The 12,120-nt window shown below is 48.7% G+C and overlaps 2 protein-coding genes across 2 annotated transcripts; both read left to right on the top strand.

Moving 5' to 3' along the window:
* The first annotated feature begins 39 nt into the window (after positions 1-39).
* On the top strand, positions 40-1,224 carry LOC125768514 (protein canopy homolog 4). Its single transcript, XM_049436282.1, has 2 exons — positions 40-540; positions 641-1,224. Exons 1-2 carry the CDS (start codon positions 359-361, stop codon positions 1,101-1,103), a joined length of 645 nt encoding a protein of 214 aa, XP_049292239.1. The 5' UTR covers positions 40-358; the 3' UTR covers positions 1,104-1,224.
* A 170-nt stretch (positions 1,225-1,394) lies between these two features.
* Positions 1,395-12,120, top strand: LOC125768520 (plexin-B). Its single transcript, XM_049436287.1, is given in 13 exon segments — positions 1,395-2,553; positions 3,140-4,259; positions 4,328-4,559; positions 4,659-5,050; positions 5,125-5,931; positions 6,005-7,210; positions 7,213-7,293; positions 7,352-7,736; positions 7,824-8,358; positions 8,715-10,185; positions 10,269-10,448; positions 10,545-10,629; positions 10,704-12,120. Coding segments are annotated over 12 exon segments (6,336 nt in total). The 5' UTR covers positions 1,395-2,553; positions 3,140-3,332; the 3' UTR covers positions 10,739-12,120.

Below are 12,120 nucleotides of genomic sequence, written 5' to 3'. Positions count from 1 at the left end.
GTATGAATCAGTCATTGCGTTTACAGTACGCGGTTCGAAACTTCCAGTTGAATGTGTTTTGGGTATGGTATTGTTGTTATTATTCCCTTGTTATTGAACCGATCCGTGCATTCTGTAGCAGGTTTCGGATTATTTCGCCTTTAAAACTCAACCAAAGAGGTGTCTTTTGTGTGTGGAGAGTTCATCACGGCAGGCTCATAACATCGCAGCCAACCTGCTGAAGAGATTATTCGGACGAACAGTTTTCCGCATCCACCATACTGTAGTGCTGATAACACGCTTGCGGTTTACGTAGTACTCGGTGCATTAGCGCTTCTAAATTAATCGCTATCAGAGGTTGCTGATCACAAGCATCACCATGCTGCATGCAGTACTAGCGCTTCTTATTGTATCTGCTGTAGTAATTCCGGCGTACGGTGGTCCGGAGGAAAACGAAGGTGTCAAGTATGCTGATCGCTGTGAAGCATGTAAAATCCTCGCCACAGAACTACAAGCCCGGCTCAGTGAAACGGGTCGATCACGCGATGTTATCGAGTTGGGGTAGGTGTGATTAGTTAGCACCACGTTTTCCGCACCCTTTGCATTAGATCGCAATAATGCTAATTCTCTCTTTTTGCTTTCATCCACCCGCACTCCACAGCTACTCGGTGGACGATGTGAAGCCTAAAAAACGCACCGAATACAGGCGTAGCGAGCTTCGGTTACTGGAAACGCTCGAGAACGTATGTGAGCGAATTCTGCAGTACAACATTCACAAGGAGCGGAAGGATAGTACGCGGTTTGCGAAGGGCATGTCACAAACCTTCCAAACGCTGCACGGGCTCGTGGACAAGGGCGTGAAGGTAGATCTTGGCATTCCGTACGAGCTGTGGGATAAGCCGTCCGCCGAGATAACGCAGATGAAGACACAGTGTGAAACCCTGATCGAAGGTTATGAAGATGTCATCGAAAAGTGGTACTTTGAGAAGCAGGAACAGAAACCACTGATCGAGTACCTGTGCGTAGATCATGTGCTGAAAAACAAGAACCACCAATGCCTGTACGAACAGCTGGAGGATGCGAAAAAGAAGCAGGAGGAGGGAAATGCCAAAGAGGAGCTGTGAAAGCGGCAACTCAACTGCGAATATCATTAGCCTAATGATGATTACTGCCACACTTTGATTGTGAATTATTTTAATGTGCTGTACGAACAAACTCGTGAATAAAATGAATAATCCAATTAAACCATCATTGGGAAACATTCGTTTAACAGACGATCATACGCCGACCAGATAACAATAGAAAGGAGAGTGTTTTTTTTGTTCACTAGAATTTTATGTTTTAAAGCTTAGCTTCGTAGGAACATTAAAAAATCATTAAAGTCCCGAAGAGAACAATTTAATCGCGAACTGCATCAAGTTGGACGAAAAATAACGTCACAATCAAGCATGATTTTACGAAAGTGTCAGCGGCGTCCATCTTTGAACGAAACAAATTCCAAAATTGGATACCTTTTAACGAAGCATATGTCAAAAAGGGCCCATCTTTTAACGAAACGAAAGAATAAAAGAAAGAATCTATTAATCTTGTCATAAACAAGTTTGGCCATAAACAAATAGAAAAAAAAACGAAAGAACATTGGAAAGGTGCGCGGAGTGGCCTACACTTTTTCGCTCGTTTCATGTATGAAATCGGTTAATTCGGTGCCTTCGGTACGGCGGAAAACGCGTATTAACGGTCACGGCACCGCGATTCAGTGGCAGTGCGTACGGAACGGTTGCCGTTGCCGTCGAAATCTAACACCGATTCTGTGGCCGATTCATGTGTGGTACGGCCAGCCATTCGATACGAAGGGGCAGCAAGATGGCGGCCGCCTACTAAGAAAGAAGACACACACAGGCAAAACGACAACGGGAGAGACCCCCGTTTTTTTTTCCTCGGTCGCATAAAGTGAAGATCGTGGTGAAAGTGTATTATTTTCCAGCTTTTCCGTTTGTGTTTTCTTGTTTTCGGGTGTGAGTGTTTTTCCTTCCCCCGAATAGTGTGTGATTGAGTGTAATTTTTGGTTGGTGATTTTTCGTTTGCTCAGTGTTCTCGTGTTCGTGTCTCAATTCCCCTTACCTTACGGGGTACACGGGTTTGCAGTGTGGTGTGTAGTGCGCGGGGGTGTGTTTGGGAGCGGGGGTCGGAGGCCAAGAAAACGTGAGCGGAGCCGGAGCAGCAGCATTTCGGCTTCCTTGTACCGGGCCAAAGGAAGGATGTGACAATGGAAATGTGCGAATCGTAATGGATGCAACGAGCGGCGGAGCGTATTGGGTAATTAACGCAAGAACACAACAACGCAACCACTCAACAACGCCACCAACAACGACGAGGGGGCGAAGAAGGAGGCGAGCAATAGGGACACCCCGCTGCTGCAGCCAACGCCGCCAAACGTGCAGAGGGCGACAATTGCAGCGGTGCATTCGGATAGGGAATTAAGAACAAAACGGAAGCAAGAAAGAAAATCCACACACAGCCGCACGAAACTAGACACAGACACAAACACACACACAGAGGGACGCGAGCATAAAGGTATGTGCATTCCAAATATCGAACTCGCGAGGAAACCCTCGCGAAAGGGAGCTCATAAGCACCCAATCATTGTGGGCTCTCCATTTACCGTCGGAGTTCTTACACATATATTTTTTTGTCAAGGGGTTGCACAAAGCACTCTTACCCCCTCGGCTCTTCCTACTCCCACCAAAAACCCTATTCCACCCTCGCACGCCTATACTTGTTCCCCCAGTGCTTTTTTTCCCCCTTCTCCATACTCTTGCTTATGCTTATGCTTTCCACCCTCTCTTCTTCCCCTCGCCTTACCTTCCCCACCATCATCCCATCCGCACGTTCTACACATGCTCTTGACAAAAACCCATCGTTTTGGCTAATGTTCTGTTTCGATTTTCCGCACGCGCGCGCGTGTGCATAATTTCGCGTATGTGCGCTTGCGTCTGTGTATACACGATATCCTTTCTAACGAATTTGTGTGTAATTCTTTCTTTCTCCACCTCCACCCACTACTGGTCTTCCACCCCCCCACTTTCCTTATCCCGTTATCCCGTTTCTCATGTTTTTTTTTTCATTCGTCCCCTTCTTTCTTTCTTTTACCTTAAAACAGCACGCCACCGCACTGTAGTGGCTATTTACGCGAAACGGCAAAAGATTCCGCACGTCGTCGTCTGGCACAGTGGCACAAAAAAAGGGTGCGTGTGAGTGAGAAAGACAATATAGACACAATAAAAGAAGCCGCGCAAAACAGGGGGAGGCTCGTCTCGTAAGCGTTTGTTGTTGCAGGCTTGAACGGCAGCAGTATGAGTATGCAACTGCTACTACGATTGATATTGCTCCGGTTGGTCGGTGGCATGCTGCCGCTGGATGCTGTGCTAAAGGGCAAACAACAACCGTCCACGTCTGCCGGTGGTGCCGAACACGGTGGACACCAGCAGCAACAGCAGCACCGTCAGCAGCAACATGCGCACGGTCCGAGCGTGCTGGACGATATCGTTGCCCGGTACAGTCTGCCGAACGGGACCAGCCGCTTCACCCATCTTACGTACGATCCCACCAGGCGCATATTCTATGCCGGCGCCACCAATCGGGTGTTACAGTTGAATGAAAATTTGACGCTACTCCGTGAAGCCATTACCGGACCGAAGCTAGATTCGGCCCAGTGTCATGCGGCCGGCTGTCCGCCCGACGTGCTGGACAGTGTGGAAACGGACAACTACAACAAGGTGCTGCTGTACAACCGGGACGGCGATACGCTGATTGCGTGCGGCAGTGTACATCAGGGTGCGTGCGAAATATACTACTTAAGCGGCCGCTTTCCCGACTCGTCGAAACCGATCGAGGTGGCACTGGCGGCGAATGATGAGCGATCGACAACGTACGCATTTGTCGGACCGAGCCGGTATCAGTCGTGGAAGAAGGAAGACATCATGTACGTCGGTACGACGTTCACGAATGTGGGCGATTATCGGCATGATGTGCCCGCTATCTCATCCCGCCGGTTGGACGATTTAACGTACGCGGAATTTTCCATCCAACAGTCGAACATTAACATCGACGTAAAGTATCGTGACCATTTTTTGGTTAATTATCTGTACGGATTCAACAGCACCGAGTATGCGTATTTCGTGCTGGTACAGAAAAAGTCTCACCTAGCGGATGAAGCCGGTTACGTGACACGGTTGGCACGTATCTGCGTGAATGATCCCAATTACGATAGCTACACGGAGGTAAGCTCACATCTTTTTTTTGTAATTAAATCAGTGCCAAACGTCTTATGCGTAATCTGAACTTTCAGGTAACAATTACCTGCATGGTAAATGGGACGGATTATAACATCCTGCGGGATGCCAAGTTGGCCCAGGCAGGTCAAAAGTTAAGCAACGATATGGGAATCAAGCGTGAAGATTATCTGCTAGTGGCCGTTTTTTCACCCTCGAAAGAAATTACCGACGAGCCGCAAAACCGATCCGCCATCTGCATGTACAGCCTGAAGGACATCGAGGAAGTGTTTAACGAAAACATTCATTGTAAGTCCTCCTTGCCCTGGAGTTTCCTTCTCCTTTAATCTGCCTGTCCAAAGTTTACAAACTAAAAACATAAATCTCTTTCTCTTTCTTCTTCTGCAGCCTGTTTCAACGGAACAATAAAGGATCGCAATCTTGGATACATTTCGGGCACGATCAACGATGGCAAGTGTCCGGTGGCTGGATCGTTGGGCAATATATTTAGCTTCTGTCACGTTGGGTTAAAAATTAGCGGTGTCACACCGGTGATCGCATCGGCCCGTTTTGCGTTCGGTGAAGGTGTTTCGCTTACCTCGATCGCGGTTACCAACATCGGACCGCATACGCTTGCGTTCGTCGGTAGCAACAATGGGTGGATTCGGAAGGTGCTACTGTCCGGCAGGGAAGCGGGTGAATACGAGCGTTTGTTGGTCGATGAGGAAGGTTTATCAATCCTGCCGGACACAATGTTTGCTCCATCGAACGATCATCTTTATGTGCTTTCCGAGCGAAAGGTAAGCAGAAGAGTGGTGAAGTTTAAAAAAATAAAAATTAACATTTTCCCCCCTTCGAATCTTTTCTTCTGCAGGTGATTAAGATGAAGGTGGAACACTGTGGAACGTTTGGCAATTGTTCCGCCTGTCTGGAATCGCGCGATCCGTACTGTGGCTGGTGTTCGCTTGAAAAACGCTGCACGGTACGTACGGCCTGTCAGAAGGATACAAGCGCAGCTCGCTGGCTCTCGATCGGTACCGGGCAGCAATGCATTGATTTCGAAATGGTAGCACCCGATCGTGTACCGGTTGGTCAAATGTCGGTCGTTCGGTTAGTGATTAAAACGCTTCCCGAGCTACCGCACAACGCGCAGTACCGGTGTGTGTTTGGTAACGCAACACCGATCGATGCGAACGTCACGAAGGAAGGTTTGATCTGTACAACACCACCGGTTGGAGAGCGACCCACCATACCGGACGGGCAGGATCACGTGCTAGTACCGCTGAGTGTTCGTAGCTCCGAGACGAATAAGGATTTTGTGTCACGTAGCTTCGCTTTCTACGATTGCACCAGTCACGACACGTGTCGGAAGTGTTTGGTCAGCAATTGGGGATGCCACTGGTGCATTTATGATAATAGGTGCGCTTTCAACACAACTGCCTGCCGCAATTCGGCCAATATCGTACAGAATGAAGCGTCCTGTCCACGGTTGAAGCAACGCGCCGGCCCGATACTGTTGCCGAACAAGGTGCCGAAAGAAATTCGACTCGAGATCGAAAATCTGCCACGGCCCCAGAGTGCGCACACTGGGTTCCTCTGTACGGTGAACATTGAGGGTGCACACATGGTGCTGCCGGCCCGTGTCGAAGCCAACAAATACATTGTGTGCGAGAAAACATTGGTAAGTGTTTGTTTAGTAGATGGACATTTGGGAAAAAGATCCTTATGTATTTTTTCTTTATCCTTTCGCACAGTATTCATACGAAGCGGCCACCAACGAGTATGAAGCAACGGTTGATGTTAACTGGAATCGGAATCACTACATCGATACAGTGACGGTCGTGCTGTACAAGTGTGAAATACTCGGCTCACATCGGGACCATGCCGACTGCAGTTTGTGTGTGACGCGCGATCCTAAGTATCAGTGTACCTGGTGTGGACAGCAGTGCAGCTACAACGAATCATGCCTCGATGGTGGCGGTTCGATGATGATGCGGGGCCGTGGGGAAGATGGTGGCTGTCCGCGACCCCGTATCGATCTGATCAAACCACTGAGCGGTCCGATCGAGGGTGGTACGCTGGTTACGATCGAGGGCAGCAATCTGGGTATACGCGAGGAAGATGTACGGGGCCGTATACATATCGGCGAGGTACCGTGCGAACTGGAACGGTACGAAATATCGGTCCGTATCGAGTGCCGCACCGGGCCAGTACGGTCGGAAATGTCCGCACCGGTTAAGGTGGGCAATGAAGCGGGCTATACCATGTCGAGTGTTGAGTTTCGGTACCGGGACGTACAGCTCGAAGGTCTTAGCCCAACGATGGGACCACAGTCGGGTGGTACGAAGCTATCCATCATCGGCAAGCACCTGAACGTGGGTACGGCTGCGATCGCTTATCTGGATGATTACGAGTGTCGTATCAATCGCACACAAGCGTCCTCGAGCCGGCTTACATGCGTAACGTCAGCGGCCCGCTCACCGGAACACATACGTGTGCTGACGCTTCGGATCGATGGTGCAAACCGGACGCTTGCCTGCAGCACCAGCGGAGCAAATGCGACTCCGACCGGTGAACGGTTGCGTGGATCAACGTACGGTGCGGCTGGTACCTATCACAGCCGGTACGAAACGTGCAGCGTGTACAACTACACGGTCGATCCGAAGATCATGCAAATAAAGCCGTTGAAAAGCTTCCTCAGCGGTGGCCGTATGATGACGGTGCACGGTACCAACCTGGACGCGATACAGCTGCCAGAGATCGAGGTGTATCTGAACGATGAGCGGCTGAACAGATCTACCTGTACCGTGCTGAACTCGAACCAGATGGAATGCCCATCACCGTCTGTACGTGAGGCATGGTCCGCGCTGCAACAGCAGCAGTCGCTGTTGCGCAATCTAAGCGTCGCGCCGGGCGATTATTCACCGCCGCGCATGCTGTCCGGTTTCGTATCGGCCGATGGGCGTTCCGTTCCTATCCAGCAGCAACCTCCTACGGCTTCGATGCCGATGCTGCTACCGTCCCAGTATTCGCTGACGTCGACGTCGGGTCCGTTGGTCACGGCAGCAGCACCCCTGTCGCCGTTTCATCCGTCCGAGCAGCAGCTGCAGCTGCTGCTACAGATCAACTTCCTGATGGATAGCGTCCTGTCGGTGCGCAACCTGCCAAAACATTTTCAAAATCTACGCTCGGCCATTGTTTACGTGGAGGATCCGGTATACCAACCGTTTCCGAACACGGTCAAGATGTACAAAGGTGACACGCTTGTGATTGAGGGTGAGCATCTGAATGCGGCTAGCGACGAAACGGATGTTAACGTCACGATCGGTATGGCGCAATGCAACGTAACGAGCCTGGCACCGACCCAGCTCGTGTGTACGCCGCCGCTAGAGCAACCTGCCCCGACCGATGAGAACGGAGTTCCTACTGTAAAAGACTTGCCCCTGGTCGTGGTTCGTGTGGGTCGTAATTTACGCTTCCCTATAGGTTTGTTGTGTTCCATTTGTAAACAGATGTAGAATAACGTTTGGATAGTATTTATTTAAAAAAAACGTTTTGTATATCCTTCCACAGGTTTTATCAAGTACGATCTTATCAAACCGTACGCGTTTTCGCACATTCTGTTCGGCGTAATTGTGAGTGGTATCTTCTTTGTGCTGTCGCTGCTTGCCATTCTGTTTATCTACCGTCGGAAGAGTACACTGGCGGAGCGTGAGTACAAGCGCATTCAGATACAGATGGACACGCTCGAAAGTAATGTGCGCATGGAGTGTAAGCAAGCGTTTGCCGAACTGCAAACGGATATGACAGATCTGACGGCCGATCTCGAGAGTTCCGGTACGCCCACGCTCGATTTGGTCAATTACGTAATGAAGGTGTTCTTTCCGGGCGTATCGGACCATCCGGTGCTGTTGGCGAATGGGGCCAAATTGCACGGCCATCATCATCACGGTCATCCGCACCATGCTGGACACCATGGTCATCCGCATCAGCGCACGAACTACGATCAGGCGATGGTACTGTTCGAACAGTTGATCAACAATCGGGTCTTTTTGCTGCTGTTTATCGATACACTTGAAGCGCAGAAAACATTCACCATAAGGGACAAGTAAGTGAAATGATAAAATGTTTTTTTTTTATTGTTTGTAAGGAGTATAAATGAATTCGTGGCGTTTTTTTTTTAAATGGAAACATAACGCTTTTTATCATTTGGTGAAACATTTGATGATTTATTCCCATTTCTTTGGTAATTTTCAAATTCTGTTTGATTCGTTTGTTTGTTCGAAAGATCGTTTTGCCAGTATAAAACGAACCATTTGTTGATGTCATATATAATTTTATCACGCTTCGTCATTAACAGCAAACACATCGTCGGCGATTTCTGACCCCAAAACATAACGAACTCATTTGCACACCAAATAATGTTTCAGAATTGTATCTAACTAATGATTTTCTCACTTTCAGGGTAAACGTAGCGTCGCTGCTCATGATAGTGCTGATGAATCAGATGGATTATGTCACAGACATATTGAAAAGTTTGCTGCTGCGGCTGATTGACAAATCGGTAATGACTAAACACCCGCAGCTGATGCTCCGCCGGACGGAGAGTGTCGTCGAGAAGATGTTGACCAACTATATGGCACTCTGCATGTACGACTATCTGCGCAATTACGCCGGCAATTCGCTCTTTCTGCTGTACAAAGCGATCAAGCACCAGATCGAGAAGGGTTTGGTCGATGCGGTTACGCACGATGCCCGGTATTCGCTGAGCGAGGACCGGCTGCTGCGCGAACAGATCATGCATAGTGTCGTCACGCTGCACATCATTCAGGACGATCTGGACGAGAAGGTGCAGTGCAAGGTGCTGGACTGCGATACGATCAGCCAGGTGAAGAGCAAGGTGCTGGATGCGCTGTTTAAGAACACACCATTCTCGCTGCGTCCGAGCGTGCACGATCTCGATCTCGAATGGCGTCATGGCCGGGGTGGTCATTTGGTGCTGCGGGACGAGGACGTCACGACCAAATCGGTGCACGGTTGGAAGCGCCTCAATACGCTTGCTCACTACGGTGTAAAGGAGTCGGCCGTAATGTCGCTGGTCGCGCGGCCACACGATGGTTACAATACGCCCGGGCGTCACATCTTCCCTTACTGTTACTACATCAACAATCCGCCGTCCTCCAATCATCAGCTATCGTCGACGACTTCGCCGCACGGTGCAAGTGGCCCAGGTTCTGGTAGCAGCGGCACAATGGGACCGGCCCATACGACCGACACATTGTTAGCCGGTAGTGCCAGCCACCATCACCATCATCATTCACACCACGTACAGCAAGCGGCGGCAGCACATGCGGCCGCACAACAACAGCAGCAGCAACAGCAGCAGCAACAGCAACAACAACAGCAACAGTCGCAGGTCGGCGTGTTCCATCTGGTAAAACCGATGGATGATCGTTTCTCGACGCTTTCGTCATACGATCAGCACGGATCGTCCTCGTCGGCGCACGGTGCATTGTACGGTGGTGGCCCGGGCAGTGGTAGCCACCATAAGGCAATACCGGAGATCTTTCTGACGCGCCTGCTCGCGACCAAGGGCACGATACAGAAGTTTGTCGACGATCTGTTCGCGACGATACTGACGGTGAATGAGGCACTGCCGCCGGCGGTCAAGTGGCTGTACGATCTGCTCGATGCGGCCGCCCGCCACCACGGCATACACGATCCGGAGGTGATACATGCGTGGAAGTCGAACGGATTGCCATTACGGTTCTGGGTGAACTTCATCAAGAATCCCGACTTCATCTTCGACATCTACAAAACGCCCTCGGTGGACGTGTGCCTGAGTGTGATCGCGCAAACGTTCATGGACGCGTGCTCCACGACCGAGTACCGTCTGGGGAAGGATTCACCCTCGAACAAGCTATTGTTTGCGAAGGTAAGTGTCTTCGTGTAAAGCTTTTGTTAAAATTTGTTTCTAAGTTGTTGTTTTTTTTTTTACTTGATTTCTCCTCAAAACAGGACTTACCTCAGTATCGGGAAATGGTTTCCAATTTCTACGCCGACATTGCCATGATGCCTCAAATCAGTGATCAGGAGATGCGAAGCGCCATGCAAAGGTTATCCATCCACCAGCAGCAGTTCGATACGTTAGCAGCATTAAAGGAACTCTACATTTACGTTAGCAAGTATCGTTTACAGGTAAGCAGAACTTTCGGTTTCAACATACTCAAAATGATCGTTCATGATTGTACAAATATTTGACTTTTCTTTTTTCCTCTTTCATCCCGGCAAAAGATTAAGGAAGTATTAGAAATGGACTTGACGGCAAGCAAGTTACATTTAGCGCATAAGCTTGACCTCGTCGCAGCTACATTAGAAGGTTTGTATGGTGTGGTCAGTTGGTTGTGAAATGGACCGGAAATTCATCTTCCATTTCCATCCGCTTCGTTTCAGATGATGAGTGCAAAACGATTGATTATTATGAATAACAACAAATGCCAGCCGGGACGACAACGACGAGAAAGAAGCGACAGTTTTTAACGAATGGCCATATTTTAAAGCACGCAGCGAGCACACCTGCGTGAAATCTTAGTGAAAGCATTTAAACAAACAAACAAACACAAACACACACACACAGAAGAAGTATAACAGTATAACAATGTGCTCTTCCGTCTTCGATTCGTACACTTTTCCCAATTTCCCACGCCACGGAAGCGGGGTCCGGTTTTTATTGGGGTTAGGTGGGGGAAATGTAGCGGTGCCGAGCGAAAAAAAGGTATTACAGGTAGTTAATGGGCACCCGGCCGCCATTCCTCGCGAAACGAAACGGCGCATGCAAAATGGGAAGCATTTAATAGTTTAAATAGCCGTACACTCTACTTAATCTTCGGGCACCCGAAACACGGACCGAACGATGTCTTTTGAGCCTAGTGAAAAACGATGAGGGAAGGGGGGGGAAGGCCGACGTAACATTGGAAGAAACGCGGATAGTGCATTAACGCACCGATAAGAGTATAGCGAGCGATGACGTGAAGATGATGGGACATGTTATGTCCATTTATTTATAGTGTTCAAAAGAAGAAGATAAGGGGAGAGAAATACGAGATGAATAAGATGACAGATGATTATACTCAAACTCCTCACGATCACGAAGCTCTCTCGGCGTCACCGTTCCCGATCTCATATCCTCCACCGCCCTGGAAGGAGGGCGGAAGAGAGGAGGGGGGTACAGGAGATGCCACAATTTAGCGGAAACACAGGAGGAGGACCGGAGCCGTTTGTTAGGTGGGCTCTTGCATTTTAAAATGGATAGCATCTAAGTTTTTTCCAGCCACTCTTAATTATTCTCTGATCGGAGTTATTTTTTAAACAAACGCAATAGATTTGCGGTGCAAATATGCAGCAGAATCTTTCTTGCGCGACACAGCGAGAAACATATATACTCACGCCCACAAGATCTGAACAGTCAGAGCAGGTGCATCACGTAAAGAAATGAAATTAAAAACAGAAAGACGATTATAGTCAGAATTAGGAATGAAAGTTAATGAACAAAAAAAATGAGGGAAAAGAAAAAAAACAGTGATAAGGAACTACAATTCAAACAGAAACAAACAAAACAGACACCTTGGAAGAAAGACAAGAGAAAATGTGACTGATTGAAATAATATACAAAAAGAGGAAAAAAAAAACACAAGCGCGAAAGGGAAGTAAATAGTTTGAAAGAGCTATAGGAAGGAAGCGTGCAATGCATTTTCTCGAAAATGCAGAACGCCATGTGACTTTTCCTAGGGGTGCGGAAATCGAAACAAAAGTACACAGTGTGTAAATAAAACAATTCCGTCTGATGATGAATATGACAGTGATACATAAA

Source organism: Anopheles funestus, chromosome 3RL (genome assembly GCF_943734845.2).
Source record: "Anopheles funestus chromosome 3RL, idAnoFuneDA-416_04, whole genome shotgun sequence".
Classification (NCBI taxonomy): Eukaryota; Metazoa; Arthropoda; class Insecta; order Diptera; family Culicidae; genus Anopheles; species Anopheles funestus.
This window is presented reverse-complemented; position numbering and strand designations above follow the sequence as displayed.

What these genes read in the sequence shown, in the direction of transcription:
- LOC125768514 (XM_049436282.1), top strand. Translation starts at nt 359, where the DNA reads ATGCTGCATGCAGTACTAGCGCTTCTTATTGTATCTGCTGTAGTAATT. An exon ending in CGCGATGTTATCGAGTTGGG is followed by an intron (nt 541 to 640) that starts GTAGGTGTGATT and finishes CGCACTCCACAG; the next exon opens with CTACTCGGTGGACGATGTGA.